The 18,564-nt window shown below is 32.5% G+C and overlaps 1 protein-coding gene across 2 annotated transcripts in view; it reads left to right on the top strand.

Annotated features, from left to right (window-relative positions):
- pit (probable ATP-dependent RNA helicase pitchoune) overlaps positions 1 to 1,217 on the top strand; it is a 34,002-nt gene extending 32,785 nt beyond the window's left edge. For both annotated transcript variants that reach the window (XM_088224565.1, XM_088224566.1), the window contains exon 12: positions 990 to 1,217. In XM_088224565.1, coding sequence (XP_088080691.1) covers positions 990 to 1,165 — 176 coding nt within the window. In that variant the 3' untranslated portion in view covers positions 1,166 to 1,217. The remainder of the gene's footprint in view (positions 1 to 989) is intronic.
- Positions 1,218 to 18,564: the final 17,347 nt, after the last annotated feature.

Raw genomic sequence — 18,564 nt, 5'->3', positions numbered from 1 at the left:
CTGTCATTGGCTGAGGCTAAGTGGCCATATTACAAGAGCTGAAACCTTTTTTAATGTGGGTGAGATATTTAGATCTTAATAGGTCTCTAGGGAGGAAATCCAAAATCTCTACAAACATTTGGACTTACTCAAAACAGTGCTGATTAAACTTACTGGTATAAGACGGAGTATTAAATTGAAAAAGTGTATTCAGGCATTGCCTAGTAGGTGAATGAATTCAGCCAGATAAATCTCATTCACATCAATAAAGGATTCAGCTCTTTTACTTCACAAAAGTTAACAGACTGTCAAGGAAATGTGTCTGTTTAAATATAGGCAGAATGACAGGCCACAAGCCCAGTAAATGCCTAGACTTCCATGTTCTGTTCTCATAAATGTTTTCCCTCTCTGTTGCAACAAATTTAGAGTAATTTTTACTATTAAGTACAGTAGAATTCCAACTTTCCGAACTCTGACTATTTAAATCGATGATTATACGAATCGCTTTCAGAATTTCAGAAAAAAAATATATCATTGAAACATACTGTGATTCGCAAAATAACGACTTGGCTGTCCGAAAACGGATGATGACAGTCAAACAGCTTACTTTGACTGAGATATTAAACAAGCAATGACCTTCATTTACAGTACGTACATACTGTACCAATAGCACTTGTAACTACGCTTAACATGTACAAGTGTTGCCTTTTTATTTAATTAATTAAAAATTAATTTTTGGTTTTCAATAATTTATTTTCTTTTTCAACATGCATACGGTAATCAATTAAAATATATCGTTTTTTCCGGAAAAAGTCTAATTATCCGATTTTTTTATTACTCGAATGGGGTCCGGTCCAATCGATTCGGATAATTGTAGTTCCATTGTTCATAAATAAATTTAGACCGAAGTGCTGTGATTTTATTTTAACATTGTATAAAGCTTTAGTATCCCAGATTTATAATTTCAAACTCTCTTTTCCGACGATATTTCCTTGACTAATTCGAAACAGGCGTATCGGGAGCGAAGAAAAACGATCGGCCGAGAAAACGAGTCGGAGGGGGAGGCTACGGGCAGTTCAAATCTATGAACTCAGATGGACGGAAACGGGACGATAGGACAAAGGTGTACAGGCAGCCCAAGCCCGGACAGGCCGGACGGCCGGACAAGAGGCAGTTTACCAGATAAGGGCCGACTTCATGGAGGTTTTACGGATGTTTTGTTTAAATTAAAAAATAAATATTTTTAAATATGTTGTGTGTTTTATTTCGTACAAGAATAGCCCATTTCAGGCAGTCGTACAAATGGCACGACGGGGTGGATTAATTTTTGTTGTATTTTTTATTTAATGACAGGTAAACAAACTTTGTCGGCCTCGTGGTGTAATGGTCAGCGCGTTTGCCTACCATGCTAGAGGTCTCGGGTTCGATTCCCGACGTGTTTGATTTGAAATATTTATTTAAAATGGTGTTTTTACACTAGAATATTTCATGGTCCCTGGGCGTAAGACAGATTATCTTACCTACACGTAACAAAAATGGTCAAGATACGCTGCGATTGGTAAAACAATGCAGCGCCCTATGCACCATTTATATCCATAGGGAATGATGATGATGAAACGAACTAATAAAATTTTTGACTACAAATAAAGAAATATTTTAAAAACACTAAACATTCTTCATAACATGCAGTGCATCTCGAACATGTACCTACGGGAATGTAGGGCGATCAGACTTACGCTTCAGGTGCTAAGGGTTAGTGAAATATCGCAGTGTAAAACCCTAAGAATAATAACACGCCACTGACTAGAGTCGCCCATACGGAGAAAAACCACTCTATAATTATTGACTACGAAGTTAGCTACATATTACAGCGATACAGAGGGCAGTAGGTACTCGGGTCGAGTATTGCAAGCGAAGACCTAAACCGTCCGTTATACGTTTGTTGTCAAACTGAAAACTAAACCAAAAAATTAGAACGCTTTTGTTCTATGCAATAGAGCGAAAGGGCTTCTCTAGTGAATTATTACTCAGAGGTAAAACCACATTACAAAAATATTTTATGTTACCCTCCAGGAATCGAACCTGGGACCTTAAGGTCTGGTAAAACGAACGCGTTTCGTTTTCGATAAGGGCCGGTATGAAGGTCATAAAAACGTAATTAAGATGTGGTTTTAAATTTAATATTACAACCAGAATTATCTTCTTAAAAAAAAAAAAGAGAATACAATTCTTTAAAAAAAGGTTTCAACTGAAAGATTAATTTTTTTTTTTTTAAGTATTACTGAAGGCATAATTTTATGTAGAAATAAAAGAAAATGGATGTGATTTAAAATGCTTATATTTCTTTTTAAAATCAAAAAATCAAAATTTGGCTTCGGCCACTTTCATGTTCTATTTAGTATCTTCATATTATTACGACAAATTTTTGTTCAATACTTAGTCTTGATTGAGATCCCAGATACCTAAGTTTAGTCTAAATTTGAAATGGCGTAATCTGCCGGTCTAAAAGTAATTATATTTTAGTTACATAAAACTTTTAAGTATATTTTTTGACAGAAATACCTTTAAAAATATTGTTTTTATCTAATTTATGTTTTTTTATTTTTGCACGATTAAAAAAAACGTTTGTTTTAAGATGGCAAAATCGTATGATTTCCTAATTTTGCGTTCGTTTTACCAGACTAGCCTTAAGAACAGTAGGTTAGTGCGCAAACCACTACACTACGTGGCAGAGTTTTCTCCACTAGATTTATTTTTTAGTATTTTCACATGAAAGCTGCCACCTAAGTAGTCTAAAATGCTCGTTCAGAATTCTGGTTTTATTTTATACATACAATAATATTTTTCATCCGCCTGGACACGTAGGGTTATATAATATATTATTATTGTTTGCAAAATATATGTTTATTTGGGTTGCATAAATTTTCGTGTATTTTTAAAAAATCGTAAACATTTTAGATTCAATTGGATATTTTTCTCTTCCATGATTTATCGCATGGATATTCGTATTAGATTCTTATGAAATACCTACCGATAAATTTATTTATTATTGATTAAATTTTATAACCGTTTAATTATCGTTTTAAATTATTAATGATTCAATGAAAAATAGTAATTGATGGGATTTGAACTTTCAACCTTTATGGCAGATTGATTCGGAAACTGGTCTAACAGCTACTCTTATGCAACTTGTTTCTTATTTATTATAAATTTATATTTCATTAATTTTGAAGGCACTTGAAGATCTCTGACAGGTTCGATAAAAAAAACAATAATTAACGATTTTACACACGCCCTAATTGGTAATGCAATCATAATTGAATTTTCCAATAAATAACACGTTAAGTAGCAATAGCTTGTGACCCTTTTAAAATAACCAGTGAACTTTTCCTACCATAATAATAATATATATCCTATTAACACGTTCAAGTCTGGTAAAATAAATAGTGTCAGTCTTCAAATTTCGTTGAAAATAAATCAACAATAAAATTTATATGTACTTACATGTGAAGTACCTAATACTAGTTCAATAAATTGAAGAAAATTACCAAAGAAATACTTTAATTTGTCATATATAGTGTTATATATGAGGGTACTACTTGCAGGGTAACGCCCAGTTGCATTCCATCGGCATCACTACTGACTAGTCCAACTCGTTAGAGTCCACGTCGCGAACCCTGGGCAATGGGATCACACTCATAGCGGTGTGATCACAACATATGACGAGAGGATGAAATACGAGTTTTTGGCGCCTCAAAACCAACCAGCTAAGGGAAGGTAACCCCGACAGAAAAATCCACCAGAGAAGGCAACGGGAAACCACTCTGATCATCTTTTCCCAGGAATCACTATGGCGAGTACATCATAAGTAGTCGTCTTGGCTGCGAAATATAAAAGTAGCGCAGGACAGATACATATGCTTTCGCTGTAGTGATCGCCAAAGTCGGGGAGACCCGGCAATTCACAAGAAGAAGGTTGAATTTGGAAAACATTAAAACCGGTTAGGCGCTAAGTAAACGAGCCTCAAAAGTTAAGAGAAAACGTACTCCCGAAATTCCCAGTGTGAGTTTTGATGTCTCAAAATGTTTTGACTATAATTGGTTCAAACGATGAGTCCGATTTTTATGGTGCCTCGTAGATGAAGTAAGAGGGAAATAGAGTATTTGTGTCACCGTATCTACTCTTGCGTTAGTCGCCTTTAGCCGCTACCGCGCTTTTCGGCATGGAGTACATATGTAATGAATAACTTCGTATTTTATCAAAACTCAAAGATGCATCCACGCTTTTTCTAATTAGGTACCTTTTTTTAATTTAGTAACGTACTATTATTGGTAACCAATACTGATTATTGAAATCTAGCCGCATTGGAGAATAAAATGTATTGTGGTTTCGGATGTGACAGGGTTTAAAGAACATCCTGTATATATAAATTACGATGTAATGTTTAATAATGTACCTTTAAATATAAATAATAAATTGAAATTATATCGAGTTTCCAACGTGTTAATTCCTGGCTGGTTAATCAAGTTAATTACGTCCATATACACTAGTAATATTACTGATTAAAACTAATCAGTTTTCTTGTATGTTACATGAATCAGGAGGTGTCCAGCGTCCAGCATATCACTAGATGACCGACTATAGACCTGTTATAATAGTGTACTTCAAACCTAGAACCTACCTTTTATTTTATTTCTGTCTACAAGTATTTATTATGTTTTCACTCCTTACGGCATAAATCACTCTTTGATTAGTATTAATTAAAGACGGAAACTAATTGGATTTTATGAAATAGACTCAAATTGATTACTTGTTTCTACAAATTAGTATTTAGGTCCTAACAGTTCCAGTAATAATTGATTTCTTGTTATTTTTTGCGTGAAAAATGCAAATGTACGTTCTTTCACTTCATTAAAAATTTTAATTTATTTTTAATGTGTGTAACATAAAGTTTTAGAACAACATGAAAAAAAAACATAAATAACAAATACAATTTAAACAAGAAAGTTAAGAGTACTTCGGACATTGTATGCAGGAGATAAAAAAATACGAAAGAGTCCGTATCATATTACTAGGAAAAGTTGAAAGAAAACTTAAATTTTGATAGTTTTTGCTGGAAAAAGAATAACCCCTTTTTCGGTCCTCCGCACTTTTTTTCTCCCACAGAAAAAAATTTTGCATTTCCCCCATCATTTTTCTCCAGAAAAAAACACTGCATTTTCCGTTTTCAAGATTTTTATCACTAAAAAAAGTTAGAATTTTTTTATGATCTTCCAGGATTTTATGATATCTTTTTTTCCTGTGGAAAAAAATCGGTGAGTGTTTGGTGTTCTCCAGATGGGTACATTTTTAACCAAACAAAAAAAGTACTAGTAATTACTTTTAATCCTCCAAGGAATGTTAATACCATTTTTACTCTAGAAAAAAACACAAATTTTTGTGTTTTCCGTTCTAGGTTTTTTTTCCCAAAAAGACCATAGCAATTTCCAGGATATTTAACTTCTTGAAAAAAGGGAGAAAAAAATACCTCCAGAAAAAAGCTACTGGCCATTTTTCCTTTGGAAAAAAATTGGTAGTTGTTTTTAGTCTTTTTTCTACCGATTTTTTTCCAGTGAGAAAATTTTCCATACACAAAATCGGTAGAATTATGCTCAATTTCGGATTTTCAATTTTATCAATTTCTTATTTCTTATTATCTTCTATTTACATAATTCAATTTTAATGCTTAGAAAATTAAACATTTCTATCTTTTTGACTATCTGTTTTTGTGAAAAAACTAAATGTGTGCACATACCTTGTTATATTTATTTACAATATTATCTGGTTTTTCCTTACAAATTTTTGATGATTTGTTTTGTCATAATCTATAAATAATTTACGTAACATAACACACACGATGATTTTATATTTACGCGAATCGTATGTTGCTTCAAATAAGTTTATATCAAATATGCGCCTGTTTTCTAACAACGATTTGACTACCCGTTTAAGGCATTACAAATAAAACATATAGTATCTTGTTCATAGAGAAATTTCATTACGTATATACATGCTGACTAATGACGATTTAATATGAGCGACACGCGAAGAATGACACTTCAATTATTATCTTTAACCAAAATGGAGGCGCTACGCTAATCCAAAATCGATCGCGTCATGACGCGTTTTGCGCAATTATCTTTTTTTTATCTCCATTTTCGAATTGATGGGTGATTAAATGCAACTCCCCATTGGTTGTTATATTTATGCTGTCGACCAATGGCGCGGTTTTGCTGGAATAATAATAGCGCGTGTGTGGGCTTCATCGCGATACGTTTTTATTGTATTATGTATTAGGCGCCTACATCTTATGAAAAATATTATTATACTACTATTATTTACTCGTTTGTATTAACAATTTACGTTTTATATAATATTAAGTGAAACAAAAGAAAATAAAGGAAAACAATATTTAATATAATAAATACAGTCTAATTCCCGTAAGATTGTCCCGGTTTTAAGAAAATTAGGTTTTACTGCGCATAAACTCCACCTTTACATTTTAAGCGAGCAATTATCGCTCAGCTATTTTTTTTTTTATTTACAATTTTAAAAAACCCGTTAGGGTTACATTAGAAATTTAATATTGCCTAGTCATTTTATGTCTCGTCTAGTCTAGTTAGTTCAGTCATCATGTGCTTTTTCAGATTGATTTTAAATTTGTCTCCATTAAAAGTTTTCAAGTAGTGAGGTAGGTCGTTGTAGTGTTTAAGTCCATTATGTAGTATTTTTGACTGTCCTGTGTTTGTCTTTGCTTTTTCAATATGATAGTGTTTTTGTTGTCTGGTGTTATATTTATGTATGTCAGCATTTTTGACTAATATTATGTCGTCGTCTTGTATGTTTCCCAGTGTTATTTTGTGCACAATTTTTAAGGTCTCAATTTTATTCAAGTAGTTTATGTCAAACTGGTGTGTTTTTTTGTACAGTTCAGTCGTAGAGGTCAGGTAGGGTAGGTTGTATGTTAGTTTAAGAATTTTATTTTGTTGTCTTTGTATTATTGTTATGTCTGTCTTGTTACCAGTTCCCCAGAAGGCGATCATGTAACTCAATTTACTTTTGACATAGGCTTCGTACATCATAATTTTTTCCTTTCTTGATATAAAATCTTTATGAAGTCACTTTATCGTTATTAATTGACTGCAAGACTTATTTCTTCTTTTTCCAGCTAAACCATAAATGGATCAACAGCGTGATGGTTTGAGTATGTCCTTATATTTGCAGACAGGCTGGATTTTCTTCCTAAGGAGTTTTTTTAAACTAAATTTGTTGCAACAGAGAGAGAAAACATTTTGAGAAGGGAATATGGAAGTCTAGGCATTTACAGGGCTTATGACCTGTCATTTGCTGGTTTAAATAGCCATTTTACACACGTGACATTTACCATTCTGCCTATGTTTAACCATCCATATTTCCTCAACTCTGTTGACTTTTGTGAAGTAAAAGAGCTGAAACCTTTAGCATGTGGGTGAGATTCATTCGGCTAAACCAATTTACCTACAAGGCAACGCCTGAAAACAATTTTCCAATTTTGGACATACTCAAAATATTGTTGATCAAACTATAAGAAGTATCTGCCTAAATGTGGTTAAATTCCATATTCGCGTTTGACATTTCTCGATTCTCTAAATATGCTTGGTTACATTTCCATGCCTGTTGGTTTACTGTGTAGAATGATAATATGGCGACATCTATTGTGTTCAAATACTATTTTTCTCACAAAAATATCAGTAGATACCTGATCAAATAAACTTACCTAACACTGGCAACGTTCTCTAAAAAGATTTTTAAAATTGACGAGTAATCAACTGGCCTATTTTATTATTACATTATAAATTCGAAATATTAAAATATTAGTCTACGATGTATGCAATAAAGGCGATTTGCTTATGAATGTTGATAAATCGAAAGTGATGGTTTTTGAAAGGGACGAAAATATAACTAAATGTGAGATAAGCGTGAACGGAGATATTCTGATTTAGGTAGAAGAATTTGTGTACCTGGGAAGTATGTTTTCTAGGGACGGAAAGGCCAAGAAAGATATTGAAAGGAGGGTGAGTGCCGGGAACAGGGTGAACGGTGCACTAAAATCTACTTTGGCAAACAAATGTTTATAGCAGGAGGCTAAACTAGCAGTTCACAACGGAGTTCTAGTTCCAACTCTAATGTATGGGAGCGAAGTATGGAATTGGAAAAATAATGATGAAAGTAGGTTGAATGCTGTCGAAATGCGATCCCTCAGGCGAATGTGTGGTAAAACTATTTATGATAGGTGCACAAATGTCGAGATCCGTGAAGTGTGTAAGGCTGAGACATGCATCATTGACAGAATCAAGAAAGGGGTGCTGCGTTGGTTTGGACATGTAGAGCGAATGGACAGCGAAATAACGGCTAAAAGGATCTACGATGCAAATGTTGATGGATGCAGAAAACGAGAAAGACCGAGAAAGACATGGCACGATCAAGTCCATCAAATACTTGAAGATGGACTTGTCAAAAGTAGGAATAATCGGCGTGCGTGCATGAGAAGATGTATGAATGTAGAGGAACCGAGGTCTGTATGCCAAGATAGAGTGTTATGGCGTTCTATCCTCTCTGCCTACCCCTACGGGGAAACGGCGTGATGGTTTGTTGTTGTTGTTGTTGTGAAATTCAAAATATCTCCGTAACCTAACATTTAAATGTAAAATGTAGTTGGTCCTGAATATCGGAATATGAAACAATCTATGCTGACTCTGTCTTAGGCAATTATCAGGAACATACAAACCAATGCTCATCATATTTTCATAATTATCTATCATACCGCGCAACAATCGATAAAAATGTGTTGTCAAATACACATTCCTTCTAGTCTCTAAACTGTTGTAGCCGAGCATACCCTGGAGAAACTCGGTCGGATAGAGCCAAGGATAATACCCGCACTCTCTTATGTAGAGATATCTCAGAAACTTCTTTTGGATTTTCTCTATCACAAGAGAGTACTTCAGTTCATGTGGCCGTATGTATTTAATTATATAATATAATTAATTGTAATATTGATTCCACATTTTATTTAGAGAATGTGCCTCTAAATGTTTCCAGTGGGTGATTAAGATTGTTTAGTACCTAAATTTTATCAATAATAATATTAACAATAATATTTCGCACTTTAGCGCATAATCTCATATGTTATGATTATTGTATAATAATGTAAAAAGTAATACTCGTATTGATATATTTAACGATATTTTATAAATATAAGAGAACTAGAAATCCATGGTAAGACAGCTGCTCGGTGGCTCGGTGTTTGTCTAAGAGACAGAATAAGAAATCAACAAATATGGCGCTGAACCGGAGTCGTGGATATCATGGATCGTGCAGCAAAATAAAATGGCAGTGGGCAGGACACTTGGCGAGGCAAAATAATAGCAGGTGGACACCCAGAATAATAAAGTGGAGACTATAGGCAAACAAAAGAAGTGTCGGAAGGCCACAGAAAAGATTGGTCGATGACATTGCCTCTATAGCCGGCTTATCATGGATGATGAAAACGAGTGATGGGAAGGAATGGAGACGTTTGGAAGAGGCCTTTATAAATAAGGCTGAAGAAGAAGAAGTAAACTGTGACTGAATTTATAAAATCAAATAGTCCCTTATGTTAATTAAGTAAACTTGTAATAACCTGTAAGTATAATTATTGTACGTAAAAATAGATAACTTCATAACATTGATAGAATTTAATTAAATTTGTCCATTTTAAAAATAATTTAAAACTTATTTTTACACGTTGTGTTCACATATGATTGATAAACAATATCGGAACGTGACAAATTTTCAATATTTTACTAACTATGTATTGTTTATAGTTTGTGGACCACAATAAATAATTAATTTTTTTTTTCTGGGCATACCTGTATCGATATATTCCAATTTACATATTATTGAATAATTAATATGAATTTTTATTAACGTCTAATTTGATATAGTCTGTAAAATTACAGCAGCTGCGGAAGATAAATTATCAGGAATTTCAAAATTGAAGATTTGTCAATTTCCTTTTTCTATGTGTTGATATTTTAGTGCGTTATACGAGTTCCAAATTCATGTTTGTAATTCTATATTTAATTAAAAGTAAAATCTGTTTAAAATTAAAAACTTGCACTACATCGAGACAAAAATTTCAGATAAAGTGTTTTATCTTGTGGTTTTTACCTGTCTTAAAAGGGGGTTGAATATAACCCTAGTTAGACAGTCAAAGATTTTTTTTTTTAATATTCATATGTAGGGTTAATTTGTTCTGATACTGTAAGTGAATTTAAAACACTTCAGCGAAGAGTGCGCGCTGTACGGGTGCCTACAGAATGGTGAATTATGAATTTTATTGCGATTTGTACCGGTCACTAGGCAAACTGCAGAACTTGTCAAGAGATATAATATTTTTATTCTTTAAATTTTCTTAATACTCGTATCACATTATAAAACCCTGAATTGATTTTTCCCGAGAATAATGCAGAAATTGTGACATGTTTTTCGAATCTGAAACATCTAATCAGAATAAAGAGGTAACAACGGATGGACTAATCTTTATTGAGCAAATGCTGAGAAGTTCCTGATTAGCCCACATTAATATATCCCTCCTGATCCCAATAGTTTAGATAAATTTAAAGATATTTAATTGCAGAAAAATCCACTTTTTGAAATATAAACCTTGTATATTATAAGCAAGGTAAATAATAAAGCAACTCCCATAAAAAAAAAATTTAAAAAAAAACTTTATTTCATTCATATATCGTCTGACTAATTTGCAAAACTCCAATCTCCAAAAATAAAATTGTACAGGAGGGTGTAAATAACTGTATAATTTAAAAAAATTGAGATTGGAGCTTTGCAAGTTAGTCAAACGATATTAAATCTGTTATAAGATGGCTAAATATAATAAGTCATTTTTAAAAAAAATATTAAGCTATAAATATTACCGAATTTTTCAGCATTTCATGTAAACACACTATGGTAAAAAAATAAATTGCATGAACAAATGTTTAATACATCTACTGACACTAGAATTACGATTTTTCAGAGCTCATCAAAACAATCTTTAAACTTACATATCATCAAAAAAAATACATATCATCTTTTGCCATCTTTCAACAGAAATAATAACTTACCCTAATATTGAAGACAGTTTATTTCGATAAAATTAGTGTCTTTATTTTTTTTTTAATATCTATGTAGTCATCTAATCGATTATTAAATCGAAATCCATTTGTTGTCTGTTTCCCATCTAAATGCGGTATTAAATATAAATTTATTTATTTTAATTATTCCCTTTCCGCTCCTAATGCTGCATAGGGCACTGCATTGGTACAAAAGTCACATCGTATATTTATTACTCTTTTGTGCCAGTCCAGAACTACGAAATATTGTAATGTAAAAATTTATTTTTAAATTAATATTTCATGTTAACCATGTCGGGAATCGAACCCAAATAAATGTTTAAACAAAAAGCGGCCTATATAATGTAAAAACAAATATCATTCAATTTTGTACAAAGTTAGAGTATTTGGATACAGAGGAAAGGAGTACAGAAATGGACCTACCTTTGATGCGATGAGGATGTTTTTAATATTGGCGCACTTGATGATGAAAGTTCACTCGTGCAATGTCAAAATTTTGTTTATTGTGTTCCAAATCCAAATATTCTAATTTTTGTATCTTCTATCTTAATGTAAGGTAGGTACCATAAGAATGGGTCAAGGGAAGGATGTGAAAGAAAGGTAATCGGCCAGGAATAATATCGATAAATGCGGTTTTATACTTAACAGGTACTCAGGTCGAGAATCGCAAGCTCAGCGACAAAACCGTCCGTAACACGTCTATTGTTGAACCAAAAATCAACTAAACACTTTTGTTCTATGCAATAGAGCGAAATAGCGTCTATAGGGCGAAAATAAAAAGCAACAGCCGCTATTTTGGTACAAATTTTTTTTTTAACATTTTCATAACTTAAACGATTGCAGCATTTTTTGGATTTAGCTTTTTTTTTATTTCAGACTACTAGGGGGGTTACAATGATAACCAGGGCGCGCCATTTTATGAGACCGCCCCTTCCGCCTGTAGCTTTTTGAATTTTTACTTTTTTCACATGTTTTTTTATGAATTCTTTAAACTTTAATAAATACCTGGTAAAATAATGACTACTTAAAATATTGTTTGGTTTTTTTATTGCACCTGAAAAAATACCTTAAATTCATGACTAGACTAGAATACCCTCTGAATTTATTTAGAATGAAACACTTTGTAATTTTTACTATATATAAGAGTTCTAATTATCTTACGAGTTAGTTTATATTTACACCTGATGATGGGAAATTCAGAATTCCTGAAACTAGTAGTGTTATAATATATCAAACCCTTATGTTAACATATTACAACAGAGATGAAGAACATTTAAGAGAAGGTAATATATAAGTCTGGGCATCTACAGGGCTTATGACCTTTCAATGGCTGGTTTAAGTAGCCACTTTACACACTGTGTAACATTTACCATTCTGCCCATATTTGAACATCTATATTCCTTCCATTCTTTCATCTGTTGATGTTTGTGAAGTTAAAGAGCTGAAACCTTTATTTACTCCTCAGGGAGTTGAATCCAGTCCTTGTCTACAAAAATTTGGACAAACTCAAAATATTGTGGGGAAACTCTTATGTGGTAAAAATTACAAAGTGTTTCATTTGGAATTTATTTATAATAAATGTTTTATTTCATTTGTGTTTTTTCACAAAGTAAATGCTGAAACAATAAATAATATAAAACACCCTCTTAATAAAAACATTGAAGGAAGTGGGGAAAACGAGTGCGGAAGGGGGGTTGTAGGTAGAGCGCTAAATAATATATAACAGAAAAGAGAGGAGAATGAAGATTTGACCTAACATAACTAAGTTGAAACCAAATGAGGGTTATCCCTATTATAAAGCTTTTACAGGGCACTGCAGATTTAATGTTAGAATGAACTTTTCTGAAACTTTAAAGTGTAGGTTCTGCAGTACAGATGTTAAAAGACCTACACACATTCTATGTGAATGTGATGCTTTATATCACAAAAGAAGCCTCATCCTCGGGGGACCACTGATTAAACCTTAGGATGTTAAAGAGCTAGCTCCCTACCTAATATTTATTTATTTCACTATTTGTATATAATGTTATTTGTACATTAGCGGGCTTATTGCTAAATGGCAATTTCTTCCAACCAACCAATAAAATAAAGGTGTAATTTTTATAATTCAAGTTATAGAACATATGCAATAAAAAATAAAGATTAAAAAGCTAAAGATAAATATAAAAATAAATGTATTTATTAATTACCCTAAATCAAAACTATTATTCAATGGAAAAAAACGAAAAAAGAGGGGAAAAAAAGTAGAAGAGATCAAGGAAGAGAAAGGAGATGTTTCTTCAGACGTGATTTATACAGACAAAATGTAGCTACATCTTTGATGGTGGATGGGAGATGATTCTACAGTCGAGCCGCATGGACACTATATGAGTTAGAGAAGAAAGAGGAATTGTGGAGGGGTGTTAAGAGAGTGCCTTGAGAATTAGAATGAAAAGGTAAACCATGAACTGATGAGCGTTGAAATTTTTCACGCAGGTATATAGGAGCGTTAGGACTATGACGTACATTGAACAGAAGTGTGAGAGAGTGATAGAAGAGTTGAAGGGAGTAATAGCCCAAAAATTAAGGACCTGGGCTTGAAGGGGGAGATTTAGCAGTATGAGAACACTGCCCTCCACTCAGTAGCCTGTCTGTTTAAAGACCTTCGCTTGGAGGACGAAAAATAATTTACAGGGACCCGTCCCAATAGATCTACCCAGGTCGTAGTGACGTCAGAAGCTTTATAAAACTCACCCCCTTTTTTTAGAATAAGAATAAAAATAAGACAGGAAATAGGATGCTAACTATAAACAATATATGTAGTAATATTTTCAGTTTTTTTAATGTTTTAGTTTACTTTTATAAATGTATAAAGCTTTAATGTACAAATCGCAATTATTGATATTTAAAAATACGAATTGAATTGTATAAAAATTATCATCAGTCAAAGCGATATAAAAAGGGGTCGTAAGTCATAAGTAACCCGATTGGTTGTCGCTATAAAAATGATTATTTATTATTCCGTAAGAGGTACCCAGAAACAAACAACTAAATTAAAGCATTGCTTTAAATGTCGAGGCTATATGATTTATTTCTATCTAGCTATTTGATCATGTAATAATAATAATTAAATCACTATTTGGCCTTCTCCCACAATCATTAAAAATACCTTTAATTAGTGACTGAATATTCGATGACCCTATAGTTGTGTCATTTTGATGACCAATCTTTTAAGCAACTCTTTTAGTTCATATTATTCAAAAGTACAGAGACAAAAAATATAACATAAATATCGATTTGTAATATGTCACCATCAGAAATACGTGTGCATCATATTATTTATTTATTTGTTTTATTTTATTCTGGATTTTTACAGCTATTACATAAAAAAATAGTAGAAATATATTAACAATACTCGAACCAATAAAAAAATCCACTGTTAATTTAAAAACAGTTTCTTTAAGATTCCAGCAGTATTTCTAAACTTGAAAACGATACAACACGGCATAGTTGAATTCAAATCGGGAGTTGTGTACCGAGCGACGTCTACTAAGAAACTAATTGGTCAGAACGTAAAACTAATCTTTTAAGAGTAGTTTAGTCGCCTTCTGTTTGATGCGCGTATGCGTTTTCTGGACTATTCTTAATTCTATGAATTACATATTATTTATGATATAAATACATAGAGTTGCATAGCGACATATCAGGTGTTCTCAATAATAAATAATATGGTTTCACATGCACCATAACATGCTCTGGAAAACGCTAAGAATATTATAACATCCTTCTAGTAACGTCTATTATTTATGATAATATCTAATAATGTATTGTTATCTCTTAGAACAACAAACTATGCAACATTTTATAGACTCGTATCTCCAAAGTTCCCTCCTCCATACTCATTTTCCCTGTGGGTGTTTTTCTTTATGCGAACTAAGCCGTAAGAGCTTCGTGTATAAGAACGGTAATCCCATGACCTGGAAATAATAATCTCAGATATGTTGAGATCACCCGTTGTTCATTTGTTTTTACTAAATGTTTTGAAATTAGAATTCATATAAGATATTCAAGTATGAATATAGTAAAATCATAATAATTATAATTAAAATTTACTTCGCCGTTTTAAAATATGAAAATGACGTGTCTTTGGCTGTTTAAATAATAATAATATCAATGACTCCTTACCTCGTTTGTATTATTGCTATTAAATGTTGTCAATATTTTTAAAATGTCCTTAGTTTCTTAAAATTAATTGACGTTTCCTAATATTCTTCTTTTTCTTCTTCTGCCTCATTCTCTCCACTGCTGGATTAAGGCCTCTCCCAAACGTCTCCATTCCTTCCTATCACCCGCTTTCATCATCCATGTTTTACCGGCAATAGAGGCGATGTCCTCGGCCCATCTTTCCTGTGGCCTAATAGTATTACCTTATATTATTTTGCTTTCATTTAATAATGAGGAAGTTCAGTGGTTTTTTTAAAAAAAATATTTGTTAAAAGACTGTTAAACTAAGTAAATTTTTTTTTTTTTTTTTTATATATCGTATTATCGGCGCTACGATTTTTCAAAGTTTCGTATTTCTGAAATAACTCCGCGTGTAACGTCAGAGGTTCATTTCCGCTTATTCTCATTCAGTTCTTCCCATTGGTCCAGAAGCGACAAGCATACCGGAAATCTTCCAAATCTCTCTGATCATAGGTCGATTCTCATGAACAAGTGACGTCATTTAAAGTAGTGCGTTTTTATCAAAATATTTTTTATTATTTTTTCTGTACATTTTCAAGAAACTTTGCGGTAAAATTTAATGCTCTAATTTTTACCCCACGTAAGAACATTTTTTGTATCCAATTTCCCGTAGGGCTGAAGTTCCTCATTCCTTATCTTAAATGTTCTCCATCTTTGTGGAAATTCGTTTATCTTAATAACTCGATAGGGAGTGAAATACAGTCTTAAGTTAACAAACATTTGAACAAACTCAAAATATTGTACAAAATTATTTTTAATTTGTAACTTATATTCAAATGTGAGTTTACTAACTTTTACCCGCGTTTCACGCGCTTCGTTCACGTGGTATTAAAGATAAATTTTAATTAATTAGTGTTGTTATTTAACAATAACAAATTTTTCGAGGGAACGATATATTTTTTCGCGATAAAAAGTAGCCTGTATCGATTGCCGGTCATCAATTATTGCTATTAAAAAAAGCGATCGGTTAGTCTTTGATGACAAAGTTAGTCATTCTGTTTATTAATTCATTTTCCTCATAGAATGCATTTTTCACTAAGAATTTTCCCGAGATAGGAAAATATTTTTTTGCGATACAAAAAGTAGAATTTTTCACTTCTCAGCTTACCAGCTATCCCTATACAAAAAATTATCTCGGTCAGTCTCTCCGTTGCGACGTGAAGAAAACACAAATAAACTGACAAACACACTGGCGCATTTATAGTATAATTATAGTTGCATCTTTCCATATAAAATAAAATCGTCAGTAATGCCTGAAATTCAAAAATAATACAATTTTACTTGTGACGTCTATGTAATGTATTAAACATAGAATTAAGAATAGTCCAGAAGGAGCTTATATTATTTCTCTAAAATTTTATTGTGCACGCGGAAATATTGATTGACACAACAGAGTAGATAAGTAAAGGGTCATTTAATAAGAGTAATTGAATTAGTGAACTTTAAACTTAAAATATAAAACAAATTTTATTTTACATGAAACGGATATTTTTATACGTTTTAGATGTTTTAAAGATAATGTCGGTCAAATGTCCACGATAGAGTTGTTTTATCCGAGATCCAATTTTCATTAGTGCTCTCAATAGATGAGCAAAGTAGGGTAAAAAAAAATACTACCCTGGCAACACTAACGAAATGTTCATTTTGTTTCTTCGACAATCTGACAGATGGAAAAATAATTCAATTTTTAAATAATGCATTTGTTACATACACATTCATTTGCTAATTACACATGAAATGTGATTGCATCCTGTTTTTTTTAAGATCCTAGCAGTATTTCTACACTTTAAAAAGACACAAGACGGCATAGATAAATTCAAAACAGGAGTTGCGTACTGAGCGACGTCTACAAAGAAACTAAATGTCAAAACGTAAACCTACTCATTTATGAGTAGTTTAGTCGCCTTCTGTTTGATGTGCGTATGCGGTTTCTGGACTATTCTTAATTCTATGGTTTTAAAGTATAGCTAGTAAAAATGCTCACTAAAGGCAAATATTAAGTGAGTGTATTGTAGTGGGTATTACAAGGTAAACTTTTAACTTGAAGAGTCATTAAAATGGTGAAGTGTAGGTATTAAATATACCTGTAAAATGGCCATTCATTTTTTGTTAGCAAGTTGACTAAGGCTGTGTTTGAAATTATGCAACCCCGCCCACAGTTCGTACCTGGGCTTGCGGTGGGCGGAAGGCTCCCAACTACCATTGTCGCTGGTCCTAACAATCTCAAGTCCACAGGCAGTTATTACAAATCATGCAATCAAATTTCTAATGTTGACTTAACATTTTATTTCGTCAGGGTGATACGTATAATTAAATAGACACGTTACTCTCGCGAAGAATATGGCATTTCAATTCGTGGGTAATTGGCCTCCGTGTCTTCATCTTTAACGGACTTACGTGATCATATCAGATGTGATGCGAAGTATAAACATATGCAGTATTGTGTTATGAACAAATCCTTGAATTGCTTTGAAAATGTGAAAAAAAAACAGATATAAATCATTGTTTGCAATATCTGTTTATTGACATAAACAAAGATATAATTTTAAAATGTATCTTTTGATGACGAATTTTTTTAGATGTTTTTAATTAATTACAAAAAATAAAAATACCCAATTTTATTTTGAAAAATTACTTAAGTATATTTTAACATATTAGACAGAGGTGAAGACCATTTTAGATACGGCAATATAGAAGTCTAGGCATCTACAGGGTTTATGACCTGTCATTGGCTGGTTTAAGTGGCCACTTTACACACTGTGTAACATTCACATTCTGTCCATATTTGAACATCTATATTCCTTCAAATTTTTCATTTGTCGATATGAAGTTAAAGAGCTGAAACCTTTAGTTATGTGGGTAAGATTAAATAATTTAATAATTTCACCTACATACTTTTTTTTTCAATTTCTATACTTCTTCATGGACCAGGTGGATTTATCAACAATATTTGGAGTGTGTCCAAATTGTCCAAACAATGACGAGGCAGAATGGTGAATGTTACACAGTGTGTAAAGTGGCCACTTAAACCAGCCAATGACAGGTCATAAGCCCCGTGGATGCCTAGACTTCTATATTACCTTCTCAAAAATGTTCTTCATCTCTGTTAGAATATGTAAATATTAACAGCTCCCCAGAGAGTTGAATCCAGTCCTTGTCTACAAAATTT

This window comes from Micrasema longulum, unplaced genomic scaffold (assembly GCF_059751315.1).
Source record: "Micrasema longulum isolate JH-2025_06_02 unplaced genomic scaffold, ASM5975131v1 h1tg000297l, whole genome shotgun sequence".
In the NCBI taxonomy this organism is placed as follows: Eukaryota; Metazoa; Arthropoda; class Insecta; order Trichoptera; family Brachycentridae; genus Micrasema; species Micrasema longulum.
Note: the sequence above shows the minus strand (reverse complement) of the source record. Positions and strands in the feature narration are given on the sequence as shown.